Below are 12,250 nucleotides of genomic sequence, written 5' to 3' on the forward strand. Positions count from 1 at the left end.
CTAGTACTGGAGGAGGCAAATTCTCGTGGCCCGGTTTGACATTGGCCACGGAAACCTTGAAGACGTTCGGGGGGATCGGCCGGCTGTGGAACAATGGTTCCTTTGGCCTCATTATCGTCGCCTTCCCCATGTCCACCTTCTGGTCTCTGATGGTGTACAATATGGTGCACGAGGTTTCGGCGGCCTGCAAAGAAAAGTCTGCGACATGAGACATCCGAAAGGCAACGAAAACGGGAGATTATACATTTATATTGAAGGGGGCCGGTGTGACAGATACCGTGAGGGCATCGAGCTCAGCCAAAGACGAAGCACCACCGAGCACGTCCGGTGCGGGAGCCGGTGCAGGAGCAGGTGCTGGTGCAACGCTAGTCGAGCTGCTCCCCAAGAAGTCAGCAAGGGGAAAGTCCTCTGCATTTTTTTCTAGATGTTGCCTTGTCCAAGTGAAAACGCCCGTCACCAAGGAAGTAGACAAATCTGCAACCACCTGTTTTGCGGCAGCTACCGCTGTTTGTGACTATCTGAGATGATTTCTTCTCAACCGCAATCTCAACCTTCTTGTCGATGTTTTCTTCAGTTAACCTTCGTCTTTCCTTTCTCTCCTCCATGGTCTCACGGTAGTACTTCTTCCACGTGGCGCCGTCTCCGACACCGTGCACGTGTCCATACAACAGGCGAGTATCCACCGGTTGTCGTTTCAATATGTTCAACACCCGGTTGAATGGAGTGTCCCACTTGGGCCTCGCCAATGCCTCAGACGGCGAGTCGCTTTCGGCCGCAATCCGGTGCTGCTCTCTCTGCAAAAGGCACAAGGATCGTTTACAAATATGACTAACGTGTGCAGTCGAATTGATCAGAAACTAAAATTACCAGCAGTCTCATGAACTCCGTAATGACCAGTTTTATCTCGTAAACCTTCTTCACTGGGTCCCAACGGTGTCGGGCCCTGAGGACATCACACTCCTGCGGGACGGTGAAATCCGCCAAGGGGTCTGGGATGCCTAGACTCGCGGCTTCCGCGTCCTCCTTGGCCCATTTGGACCTCTTTCCGCCGTAACCACGGCTTTCGAGGTGGTGGCTCCCAATGTTCCTCTCTTGAAGCCCCTTCATGTACTTAGACTTTTTTTTGCAGCTTCGGCCTCGCAAGCCTTCTTGAATATTTGAAAATGCTCTTCCGTGATTGTCGGATTATCCTTTACAATCTCGGAGTAGGGTTCCTTATTGTCGATGATCTTTGCTTTCACTCGATTTTTCCAGGCGACCAACGCGTCGCTAAACTTGGTCATGGCGTGTTTGTTTATCTTCTTCATTGCCGGGTCCTCATCTGGATCTTTATAATCCTTCTCATTCCGGCCCGGGAACAAGAATATCTGGTGAAACTTCTTTAGGAGGGAGCTCCTCATATTTTCTATCTTCTGTAGTTTCTCATCGTTGATGGTGGCGGTTGTCCGTACGATGCAGCCTATCTAATTGCCATAGCATCGACGCGCTTCCTCGGGCGCCTTTGGCTCAAAATTGCCGTCGTCCACCTCCGTGACCACTAGTCTAGTAGTCCTGAGTTTGTTAGGAGGTCGTTGCCTCTTTGCTTTCGGTTGTACACCGGCTCCGCTCCCCGAGACAGCACCGGTCTCAGTCTCAGCGCCGGTCTCGATGCCGGTCTGAGTCTCAGCGCCGGTCTCGATGCCGGTTTGAGTCTCAGCGCCGGTCTCAGTCTCAGTCTCGATGCCGGTCTGAGTCTCAGCGCCAGTCTCGATGTCGGCAAGGCTAAAAAATTCGTCTGCCGCCCGGTAGATGTCGTCGCAATCACCAGAACCCTGTCCTTCATCGTTGCTAGCCATGTTTCCTACGATTAAATCTAGTCAATTAATTCTAGACCTAATAAAATGAATAATGACATAAAAAGGCCTATTGTTTTGCAGGAACGTTGACTCCTTCCCGGTGCGGCAAATCCCGGGCACTCGATATGTCCTAGTTTGTAGCACAAGTCATGCCGAAATTAACGAAAAATTTCGGCATGACCTTTGCTAAAAAGTGGACAAATCGAGAACCTGAATTTTGCCGGAATGGAAATGAATCAACATTCTGGCAAAACATAGGTCACTCGGCTTCATTCCCTAGAAACAACAAAAGGCCACTTGGGCACAATCGAACCACTTCAATGTCGATTATGATCAATGAGCAAACACAATTGAGGATTTTTCATATATCATGACCACTTCAAATTTGCATCTAGACTTGCAGCACTAATAGAAATTTATATTTTTATATTGATTTTTTCTCTAAACTAAATCCTACCACCCTAGTTAACATCTAGTTAAACCTTACTTTCCTAACATTTGTAATTAAACACTACAACCCTAACCCTACTGCCCTAGTTAAGCATATATATTTTTTTCCTACGGCGAGGGAGGCAGGGGCATCTCTGTCAAATTAACCTAACTAAATTAACCTAACTAAATTATTTTCCTAACTAAATTAACCTAACTAATTTAGAGATAGAGAGAGAGGAGGGGCGGGGGCTTACAGAGGATGGCTCCGATGGTGGCGAGGGAGGCAGTGGTGGCGAGGGAGGCGGGGGCGTCTCCGCTGACGGCGAGGGAGGCAGTTGTGGCGAGGGTGGATCCGATGGCGTCGACTGCGGCTCCAGTGGTGTTGATGAGGCCGCGCGGCTCTGGTGGCGTTGGGGGCAGCTCCGGTGGTGTCGATGGCGCGCGACTCTGGTGGCTCCGGGGGAGTCGACGTCGGCAGGAGATGGCGGCAAAGTGGGGCGATGGTGAATCGGGCAGACGGCGGCGGAGTGGGTTGAGGGATTTGGGGGAGAAGTGGTGGCCAGGGGGAAACAGTTTTTTGGTTAAGTCAAACTTAGCGGTAGCGCTTTTCGCGAAACGCGCTATAGCTAAGTTAGCTATAGCGAGTTTCACAAAACGCGCTACTGCTATAGCTATGTAATTTCCTTATCTTTCTTATTTCCTTTTTTGTTTCTACAGCAGGGGTCTAGGAAACGCGCTGCAGCTATGTTAGCTATAGCGCCTCTTACGAACAAACGCTACTGCTACGTCTTTCTCCTTTTTTCCGCTTTCTCATTTATTTTGCTCTACATTTTATTTTTTCCTTTCTCCTTTTTCTATTTCTTTCTTTTTCATTTACTTTTCTATTTGTTTTTTATTTTATTTTATTTCCATTAGCAGTAGCGCTCTCCACGCGAAACGCGCTGCTACTTATGTGCTAGCGGTAGCGCTTTTCGTGAAACGCGCTATAGCTAAGTTAGCTATAGCGAGTTTCACAAAACGCGCTACTGCTATAGCTATGTAATTTCCTTATCTTTCTTATTTCCTTTTCTGTTTCTACAGCAGGGGTCTAGGAAACGCGCTGCAGCTACGTTAGCTATAGCGCCTCTTACGAACAAACGCTACTGCTACGTCTTTCTCCTTTTTTTCGCTTTCTCATTTATTTTGCTCTACATTTTATTTTTTCCTTTCTACTTTTTCTATTTCTTTCTTTTTCATTTACTTTTCTATTTGTTTTTTATTTTATTTTATTTCCATTAGCTGTAGCGCTCTCCGCGCGAAACGCGCTGCTACTTATGTGCTAGCGGTAGCGCGCTTTCCTCAAGACCGCTACTGCTATGAGTAGCCTATCGGTTTAGCAAAGGGGATATTAGTGGTAGCGCTTTTTCATGTGCACGCGCTACTGCTACTATTGTATCTGTAGCGCGGTTTACGGACACGCGCTACTGCTATTTAGCACTAGTGCTCTTTTTTGACATGCGCTACTGCTAAATTTCTGTGTATAAGGTTTTCTCTCGTAGTGCCAAGAAGTCAGCAATGCTTAGGATGGATGATAGTGAAGATGAGGAGGAGAGGAACTTGGGCAAGCCCGAGGGAAACAAGAAGGGCAAGCTAAGGGTGAAGATGGAAGGAGAGGCGTCAAGCCTAAGGGAGAAGATGGAGCACATGATGAAGGCAAGAGAGGAATTGACAACGAAGACATTGGAGACGAAGCTTCTTATCACCAAGAAGAAGAAAGAGGTCAAGCTTGCACAAGTCAAAGTAAAGCGTGAAGAAGCAAAGCGCAAAGCCGACTCAGAGGAGAGGATGATCAAGCTCAAAGAGGCAAAGGTATGGAAAGAACTCGTGGTGGAAGAGAAGGAGCACATGATGATGTCCAAGAAGGACATGGATCAAGACCAATTGCAATGGTGAAAGGACTACAAGGAGGACATCACGGAGAGGAAGAGGATGTTCCGTGGTGCGTCCTCTACTTTTCGAGGTGACACTCCGATGAGTAGTTGTGGCGATGGCGGTGTGGACGACTCCGCCGGCGCCTATAGAGATGCTTGATGGAGCCGATGAGAGGGGGAAGATGATGATTTTGTGATGTAAACTATTAAACCATGCATCAATGATTGTCATTTGGTAGTTTGTTTGAGGTTTATTGTGTTCTTGTAGTCATAAATTGTGATATGTGAAATGATAGATTTAAAGGTTAGGGTTGAGGTAAAGACTAGAACCCTCAAACCCAACCCTTAAAGCAGTTTAAGGGTTGGGTTTGAGAGTTCTAGTCTTTGTCCCTGTTTTTCAACCCTAAAAAGTGCAAAAAAAACTGGCACTTCTCAACCCTTAAAACTGCTTTAAGGGTTTGAAGGTTGTACTAGGCATGCTCTAACCCACCCTCCAACGCATTTGGAAACGCCATAACGGTTGACAGTCCATCTCCAACAGAATCCCCAATATATCTACTCCCTCCATTTTTGTATACAAGGCCACAAACTCGGATTACAGGTACCAATGTAAAATTTATTACCTGCTTTACAAGTCAACTTTTCTTGTTTACTGGGATCATTAATACTCCGCATGCAGGCAAAGAAACTGAGTAGAGGAAGTAGCTGCCTGTCATTATGACTGCATACATGCAAGTATTAAACAAGTTGTTAGTACGAGAAAATATCATTAACTTTGCCTCGATTACTGTTGGTGGCCTTGTATAGATGCAAAATGTATATTTCATAGTGGACTTGTATATAAAAATGGAGGGAGTATTTTTCACCAATGACTATATCCATTATTCTGAAAAGATAGTTTTTCCTGCCAAAATACTTGCTGGAAGAATTGATTGAGTATAAGGCTTTCCAAAGCAGAAAAGCCATCATCAACAAGAGCAAAGAAGTTCCAACTATGTCGTGGCTCTGGATTACTCATCTTGGAAGAGTCGATACATGAGAATATAACAAGAATCCTAAGCAAGGGAAACATTTGCTTGACGGCAAAATTTTCTAAAACAAGTGCACCTATAATGAACAAGGTCAGGTACCGACCAAAGAACAAACAGTTCCACCACAAGGAGCTAGCAGCGTTAACTGGGATACCTATCCTGACCAAAGTTTCAATTCCATCAGCAATAAACCTTTGCTGAAACAGTGGACTAGCAGTGGTCAAACTGTCTGCATAAATTAAAGATATTCATCGGCATGGGTGGTACACCAAACGAAATGTTTCCTTACACTTGCCTGACGAACAGTTATTGATATCCCGGGTTCCTCACTTGAACCAACTAAAACAATAGACGCAGCAGAGGCACTAATCTTGTTATTTGAACTGTTGTGATGAACTGATGATCAAGGGATGCACCTTCTCAAGACAAGTTTGTTTTCCAAGATGTGAATGCTCTGGTGCCTGTCGCAACAACCAGTAGAAATGACACATCAGAAATTCAAAACAAAATCCATTATATTTCAAAGTAAAATGGTACAAAGCTACAACTGAATATTTTCCCATTGACATGTCTTCTTAACTGGCCTGTAATATCTCCTGAACAAAGTGCACAATAAGTTCCAAACTTGCCAGGACACTCAAGCACTTTTAAGGCCCTTAAGCAGAGACAACACATAGTGAGTATCAGCATCTAGGCATGCAAAGCTAATAATTCTTTCGAATAACATGTTAGATCATTTTTAAAAAGTAGCAAGATGAAAATACATAGAACACAAATGATTCGTTTCATAATTGCTGAGCAGGACCTTCAAAACAGGCTGGTTTATTACTGGCAGGACCTTAAAATAGGCATGAGTCAGTTATGTGCTATTTAGGCAGCTAATTCCAAGTAGGGCCTCTATATTTGAAGGCCTTGATAAACAGTGTTCCATTCGTCAGATATTTGCAAGAATAATCTGAAAAACAAAAAATAAAGCATCGGTTATGATGACTAGCTCCGACCATCGTGTTACAACTATTTAGTAGTACAATATTTTGCTAGCACAAAAGACATGATTATTAGTTATTTACAATGAATAAATGATTGTGTCTACAAAATTTAGAGTTGACTTTGAGCTAATGGTCCGAGACAATTGCTACTCTTGTTTTGGGGGTTCACGCAATATGATTATATTTCTACAGTGATCATCGGATTTGTATGGAGAATAGGAGATGGATGTACTACATGAATACATGATTGGATTTATTTACATTACTTCGTACCAGCTAGTTGATCATACATGTATTGAACACAACAACAACAAAGCGTTTTAGTCCCAGACAAGTAGGGGTAGGCAAGAGTTGAAACCCATAAGATCTCGAAACCTAGTCATGGTTCTGGCACGTGGACAAATTCATGACCTAACCTTACATGATAAGTAATACTAACCATCATAAACAGTGATGATAATAAATTGGAAAAGTGATATTGTAACGCCTAACGAAAGTTCAGAATCTGTTTTAGGATCACTCGAAACAGTATGCTGGTACCTTAGGAAAGAGATAATAATTTGACATAAAGATTTAGGGACAGAGGAATGAAACAATTCGGAGTAGGATATTAACAAAGCTAGTTGAGGCACTTTAATATTTATTGGTAAGCCTCCTTAATTGTCGATGTATCATGTATCGAACCATCCAAGAGCAACAAAAGGATTTCGATCTAGATTTAGGTATAAATATTTGGTTTGGATGCCATAATAAGCATAAAAGGAAAAGCATTTTAAGTGTGTTTTAGCAACACTACAAGTTCTACACATTGTATAAGTACACTTTAAACAAGACAGTACTTAGTTAAGTGTGTTCCTTGAAAACAACCATAGCAACCTTATCCTACTGAACGGATAGGTTTACATCCGAAACATCTATTTAATACTGATCATGCAGCCTAAGTACATGGCTACACAAGATGGGAGACATGATCACTTGTGCCGATTACAAAGGTCTAAGTGGCCAACTACAGAACATGGATAGATACCCCAAAAAAGTATAAAGCAGATAAAATAACATATATATTCTGCATTAGTAAGTTTCACTAACCTCAAGTAAGTGATGGTTGAATCCAAACCGAGGGTGGCCAGTTCAATCTTGAATCTGAACTAGGGGGCGATAACTCAATGAAACTGCTATCTTTCATATTAAAGACAACAGCCTGCCTAAGACTAGATCTTTGACAGAAGATATAATCCAGCAAGTCATCCGTGTGGTAGATGCTGTTGGGAATCAGTGTAGAAAAGTCTTTCACTGGAAGCATAAATGAGCTGTTGTAACCAATGAAAATTGCGTGATCTTGGATGTTATTTGTTTCAACGAGCTTTTGTTTAACAAAATCAATCTTGTACACATAAAACTTGTCTGCAACCCGATCTGTTATTCCATTCTCCTTATTATATTTATCATGCCTCCATATCTGGAAAAAATCTCCCCATGGGGCTTGAACAATATATCTACTATGCGCTTGATAGGATATGATCGGCTTCAAAATAACTTTAACTTCAGCGGAAGGTTCATTAAGATCAATAGAATCAACCTCACCCATACCACGAACACCATAAAACAAACCATCATTGTTGTTATAAAGTATATGTTGATAAGCCCAACAATTTGGATTTGCATCAATCCAAGTCCATTTGGTGTCCCCAACCCTAGTATAAGAGAGTTGATCCTTTGGCAATTGTACTACGAGAACTGTGCAGTTTCCATGGGAGGGATCACAAGAAAGAACGACCCTCGCATAGAGGTAGAAGCGGGCTTCTTCAAGTGTAAGATGGTACGGCTCCATTTCAGTGTCAAAATCCCGAGAGAACAGATCCATGTAAAGAACATCATATCCGTCTAGCACACCGTCTTCGGTGTAGCGCAGTCTAACATTGTTCATGGTTTCAGGGGGAGGCATAGCTATCTGAGCTCTGGTTACAGGGTTGACTAGTATGAGATTCGACCGCTCATCGGCGGTGATGAGCCAGCCATAGGAGGAGCCCATGACGTGGCGTGTGCGGAAGGCAGGCTCCGATAGAGTGATGTGGTAAAGCTTGTTGGTGGACATGTTATGCAGGGTGGCCGTGTTAGCGTCACGGTCGCCGGATGAGTAAACAAGGCAGGGGCTCTGGTTCGGCAAGCACCGCCGGAGACGGCGGGCCTCCAGATAAATGAGGTGCCATGATCGACAGACCGCACCTGAGCTGAAGAGATCAGGGATCTCGAGAGTGCCAAAGATCTGGAGGAGCAGGTCAGCCTGAAGCTGGGACCAATCACAATCAGTGCTCGAATCTGAAGAATCATCCGAAACAGAAGCTTTCTCCATTGATTTTCGCAGGGGATACTTAACCTCAATTGTGTGTACGATATATATAGGTATAGGTATCTCCGAACCAGACTGGAAGGTGGAATCGGACTGCAGAAGAACTTTCAGGAATCGAATGCTGTGCACCTGCACTCATAACCTCAGATCCTCTCAGAAAGCGAATCAGAAAAAACGACTGGACGAAGAGGAATGAATCAGGCACCCGGCTCTAGCCGGGAGCAGAACCCTAGGGCCCCGGGAATTCGAACGCAGAAGGGTCGAGGCCGAGCTGAGTAGCAGGAATTAATACGCGGAGCCGGGCGGGAGCTGAACCCTCCTAGACTGGGGATTCGGGGGGAGGGAGGGGAGAGAGGGGTTGTGCGGGTGCGTACGCCACGGCGAGGTTGAGCTAGTGGGGGCTGGTGAAGTTGCCGACGCAGGGGTGGCTAGTGCGCCGTGACGACTTAGCTCCACGTGCTCGTCTCCGCCGCCCGCCGCTGTCGCCGCCGGAGGAGGAGCAGGAGGGTTCTGGGCTCTGAGCGGTGGAGGTAGGAGAGGGGCGCTGCGCTGCGCTTCCCTTCGTGTTTTTTTTTTCGCCGCTCAACTTCCCTTCGTTTGGGCGTCGATTGAGTGGGCCTCATTTCAGCCCGCCCGCCCTACGTGCAACCTAGGTCTGGGCCTGGTCCAGGTCCAGTATAGATACCCCTCAGACCCCTAAAAAAGGCAGTAGAGTATACTCCCCCTGTTTCTAAATATAAATCTTTGTAGAGATTTCAATATGGACTATATATGGATCTATATGGACATATTTTAGAGTGTAGATTCACTCATTTTTCTCCGTATTTAGTCTATATTGGAATTTCAAAAAGGACTTCTATTTAAGAACAGAGGAAGTAGATAGGAGTATGTGGTCCGGGAAATACAAAGGAGCTCCTGGATGTTCCACACCCCTATATGAATATTAAATTCAAAAAATATGAAAAAAATTAAAAAATCTGGAATTTGGGGTTATCAAATCTGGGTGCCCAATCTACTCCCGTGTGAAGTTTCCTAAAAAAATACTACTAAACGTATCCATGGTGAAGAAAATATAGTCCGAACTAAAATCCTTCCAGACAAATTTTCTATATATGTAGGAATTTTTCATATTTTTCACCCATAATACATTTCCTGGTATTTTTTTTCATGAAACTTAACATGGGAGTAGATTGGGCACCTAGCTTTGATATCCCAAAATTGTTGGTTTTTTTTAATTCCCTAGGGTTTTTTTAATTAAATACTCATATAGGGGTGTGGAGCACCTGAGTGCTACAAATCCTCTTCCTATGTGGTCCAATATAGGGTAGAGTGTGGTAGTAAGAAAATGATTTTGTCCAGCCGACCAGCCGCGCGGCATGCCAGTCACGTGCGGGACGTTGGATCAATCTTGATTCAAAGCTTTATGTTGTGCCATGTCGCCCGAAAACCAACCAAATCTTTTACCCAGTATTGTTGTTTCAGTGATTTGTTGCAACCATTTCATTGGTACTATGCGTCTATTCCGAATAGAGGGAGAGACAAGAGCAGGGACAACTAGAGGGCAATGACGAGAACTCGGGAGCGATGCCCGAGAGGGATCTCAGCTGTCCGAAGACCAATGGCACCCCCGGAAGGTGCGATTCACTTGGGTCATGTGATCGGGGTCGCCATGGGGAGATCGTCGGTGTTCCCACACCGGCGTTTGGCAGGGGGAGACGATGGTTCCTCAGAATGGGCTAAGTTCTCGTGGAGATTGAGTTGGCTCATGCTAGGGATGCCAGCGTTGGATTGGCGTTAGGTTTGGGAAAATTACATTTCTGTGTTGATAGGGGCTAAATTGCTGCACTGATGTTATAGGGGGTTTTAAAATGAAATTTGTTGTAGTGCTGTGATGATAGGTTCATTTTGATGGAATATTTTATGATGTTTATAAGGGGTTCTAAAATGGAAATTGTTGCAATACTATGTTTGATAGGTTCAACTTTGCGTTGATTATACACACCATGTTCATGCTTGCTTTAAAAATTTGCAGTTGATGTACTTTGTTATTTGTCACACAACATTCATTTTCTTTTCCAATATTTTAGCGTTGTTTTGTGGATTTGTCTTTTTGTTGCTTGTTCCTAGGAGAAGAGAAGAGTAGATAGTCAGCGGTGTGGATTTTTTGTGTATGTTCCCTAGGACTTCAAAGAAACTTTGTAGCAACCTGTATTTTTGTTTGCTAGTGTTTAAAATGGGGGAAAGGTGCAGAGATCATCTAGTGTTTATGTTGCGCAACCTATTTTTTCTGTGTTGTTGCTAGTGTTTGTTATTGTTTGCTATGGTTCCATGCAACTGTTTTTAATGTGTTGATACTATGGTCTAAAAATTGTAAGTACCACAGAGGCACTATGGTTTTTGCTATGGTTTTTATGCAGCAAACCCTTTGGTGTAGCACCTTTTACATAGCTGGTTGATGTTTTATCTTTTTCTAGCATGTTTTCCATGTTACGGTACAATGCAATGCGTTTCTCACTTCCCTTTTTGCTGCAGGAGCTACAAGCAAGAACAAGGTGGAGGCTCCAAAAATATTTGCGGATTCAAACTGTGTTTTAATTCAAAGCGGCTGGGAAATGTTGGGAAGGCACTAGTACACAAACCATGAGATTATTAGGAATGGCCATTTGGAGATTTGCTGGATATCCAGCCTTCCAAAGTGTCCCATGAGCTCATTGAGTTCCTTGTCACGTACACAAACCACACGCTGTGTGAGTTCAGATATAAGAACACGGTCATTAACTTCAACAGGGCACGGTGAAGAAGATTTTTAACATGCTCTACGATCCTTTCTCACAGCTCACAAGGGTGTTTTCTCCAGGAAGTTTTGGCATCAGGTCCTCTCTGCAGCAGACTGCCTCACAGGTGGAGCCATCATCAATTAGAGCAAAGAAGTTCCAACTATGTTGCGACTCTGGATTACTCATCTGGATTGCTAGTTGATACATGAGATTATAACAAGAATCCTAAGCAAGGGAAACATTTGCTTGACGGCAAAATTTCCTCCAACAAGTAGCCTCATTCGGTTTGGAGGATTTTCGTAGGAAAAACATAGGAACAAGTATTCTGGAGGAAAATTTCCTATATATGCATTCGGTTTGTAGGAACAGGAATTTCGTAGGAATACTATTCATTTCCTGTGTTTTTGGAGGAAACTACACATTCACTCAAAGCTTATTTTGCACGTAGGAACGAGGCAAGTCAATTCCTTAGGATGGCAAGTGCCATCCTATCAAATTCCTATACTACTCCTAATTCCTACGTTTTGATTTCCTCCAAACCGAATGAGCCCATAATGAATAAGATGAGGTTCCGACCAAAGAACAAACAGTTCCACCACAAGGAGATAGCAGCGTTAACTGGGATACCTATCCTGACCAAAGTTTCAATTCCATCAGTAATAAACCTTTGACGAAACAGGTGGACTAGCAATGGTCCGATCCAATTGCCTGCATAAACTAGAGATATTCATCAGTATGGACAATATCAGGGTGGTACACCAAACGAAAAGTTTCCTTACACTTACCTGATGAACAGTTACTGATAATCACAAGTTCCTCACTTGAACCAGCTAAAACAATAGACGGAGCAGAGGTAAAAATCTTGTTATTTGAACTGTACAAGTTCGGGATGCACCTTCTCAAAAAAGTTTGTTTTCCAAGATGTG

General features: G+C 43.8%; 1 protein-coding gene across 3 annotated transcripts; it reads right to left on the reverse strand.

The window, feature by feature from the left end:
- Window positions 1-5,159: 5,159 nt before the first annotated feature.
- LOC125544930 (F-box only protein 7-like) lies at window positions 5,160-9,122 on the reverse strand. Of its 3 annotated transcripts, none has more exons than XR_007299852.1 (2): window positions 6,014-9,122; window positions 5,160-5,669 (listed from the first exon to the last, which is right to left on the reverse strand). XR_007299852.1 is itself a non-coding variant. In XM_048708718.1 (2 exons), the coding sequence occupies exon 1, from the start codon at window positions 8,548-8,550 to the stop codon at window positions 7,288-7,290; it is 1,263 nt and encodes a 420-aa protein (XP_048564675.1). In that variant the 5' UTR covers window positions 8,551-9,122; the 3' UTR covers window positions 5,160-5,669; window position 7,287. The 3 variants fall into 3 exon arrangements, 2 of the variants coding, with proteins under 2 accessions (XP_048564675.1, XP_048564674.1); XM_048708718.1 differs by having other exon boundaries at window positions 7,287-9,122; XM_048708717.1 differs by having other exon boundaries at window positions 5,160-6,163; window positions 7,287-9,122.
- Between the last annotated feature and the right edge of the window lie 3,128 nt (window positions 9,123-12,250).

This window comes from Triticum urartu, chromosome 3, assembly GCF_003073215.2.
Source record: "Triticum urartu cultivar G1812 chromosome 3, Tu2.1, whole genome shotgun sequence".
Classification (NCBI taxonomy): domain Eukaryota; kingdom Viridiplantae; phylum Streptophyta; class Magnoliopsida; order Poales; family Poaceae; genus Triticum; species Triticum urartu.